General features: G+C 35.1%; 1 protein-coding gene across 1 annotated transcript; it reads right to left on the minus strand.

Moving 5' to 3' along the window:
* Nucleotides 1–413: 413 nt before the first annotated feature.
* Nucleotides 414–1249, minus strand: LOC103255817 (WD repeat-containing protein 44-like; the record flags this gene model as incomplete). The annotated part of the gene is made up of 3 exons (XM_008053763.1): nucleotides 414–529; nucleotides 763–864; nucleotides 1058–1249. Coding segments are annotated over 3 exons (410 nt in total), but the record flags the coding sequence as incomplete, so codon positions are not given.
* Between the last annotated feature and the right edge of the window lie 705 nt (nucleotides 1250–1954).

The raw sequence follows: 1954 nt of genomic DNA on the forward strand, positions 1-1954 counted from the left end.
TTAGGAATTCAAGTGATAATGATAGGTAAATACAGGACACTGTGCTGTGGGGTGTTGAAATGCTTTCTTAGCTTCTGTATCTAAAAGGTTCAAGACAATGGAGGTGGGGAGGGATGAGCAGGAAGCCCCCTCTTAAAAGCATGAACACAAGTACAATCACAAAAATTCTACAGCTTTAGGCCAATTACTTAATGTTCTGAGAGTCTTGGTTTTTTTCATCTGCAGAATAGGGAGAATTCTAATACTATTTACCATATAGGTGGACAAGGTAGGTATTACATAATGATAAAATGAGATACCAAATGTGAAAGTACAAGGAAACTAAAAAACCCATAAGGCATAGATCAATGGAAAAATGGGAGTAGAGGAGAAATATTCTGGTCTCTTTTGGAAATTTCTCATTGCCAATTTACCTGAAACTTGCTTTGATCTGGCTGCTGCTGTTAACATAACCCTTATACTTCATGGACAGTGACAAATCTCTCAGATCATATAATCTGATTCTGGAATCATTTGAGGTCACCAGTATCTAAAAACAAATCAAAGGAAAGTTAAAAAACATCATCTTCTAATCCAAGTTAAGTTACAACCAAAAAGAGGTGTTACACACACACACACACACACACACACACAAATATATCTCAAAACTAGAAAAAGCAGTATTCCACAAAAAAGGGGATGAATTTTTTTGCCAAGATATTAAGAACAAACTTTGAGATCTACATATAGTGTGGAGAGAGATGGTTTTAAATACTATAGTACCTTATTTTCTCCAGGTAAAGGCTCAATGCCAGTAATTTTTCTTCCAACCTTGTTGCGTCCTCTAGTAGATCTGACATGTATTTGTGTATGGTATTTCAAATGCTAAAAAGAAATCATACATTTAATATCAGAATTAGAAGAAACTTCAAAGATCACCTGATCCATCTTTCAAACACTATTATTTACCCCAAATTACAGAAAAGGCAGTTAAAGCCACAGGGTTTGATAAACAACATGTCTAAAACCACCAGTGTTTTATTAAGTACACAATTATATAATTTACATAATAATTTACCTCTGTATCATAGAAAATACATCTGCCATCATATGTCCCGATCACTGCATATTTGCCATTCTGACAGAAATTTGCAGCTGTGATCAATTTTGTCTGACCATCTACTTCATTCCACAAAGCCACTTTTTTGTCAGGTATGTTCCAAAGACGGAGCTTTCCATCCAATGACCCACTCAGAAAATACCTGTCATCCTAAAAAGGTGGCAAAAGAGACAGCTTTAATTTTACATCACGGAAAAACTAATTAGCAAATCAAATCAGTACGTCTATTAAAAATAAAGTTTAAAAATGTAGACCTCATTTTAAAAGTATTATTCTTCAAGCATTATTTTATGTATCAAGAATATTAACAACAATTAGAAACCTCACTATTCATTTTGGAAAAATAAAGTTTCACTTATCATATCATTAAACTACTTTTCCTAAGATGTAGCTATTAATAGATGATGTGTTTGAGTGTGTATTGCATGGAAGAAGGTTCTATGATCAAATTAAGTTTGAGAAATTTTGGGTTACAGAAGTTAAAAAAGGGTTCTCAGTTAACCTGCATTCTGAATCTCCAAAAAAGGGATAAAGTGAGTAGCATTTTTAAATTTATTTAACCACAGACTTTTTCTAGGGATGGTCTTAGGGGAGTCAGGCAGGAAAATCTAACAAGACTAGAACCTTCAAGGAACATGCTTTGGAAAACACTATCCTATACTATACCCTCCCCTCTGGGGTACATGTAACACTTGACACCAGGTAGTGGAGTGGCCCACAGAACCAGTCATTTTTTGGAACTCTAGCACCATGTCAGCAGAGAATCCCTTCACTATTCAAATTCTCAATCTGAAACCAGGGGTTCTCAATCTGGGACAATTTGACCCCATAGATGGCATCTAGCAAACTCTGGAG

The sequence above is a fragment of the Carlito syrichta genome, unplaced genomic scaffold (assembly GCF_000164805.1).
Source record: "Carlito syrichta isolate Samal-C Ts95f unplaced genomic scaffold, Tarsius_syrichta-2.0.1 Scaffold75498, whole genome shotgun sequence".
NCBI classification, from domain to species: Eukaryota; Metazoa; Chordata; class Mammalia; order Primates; family Tarsiidae; genus Carlito; species Carlito syrichta.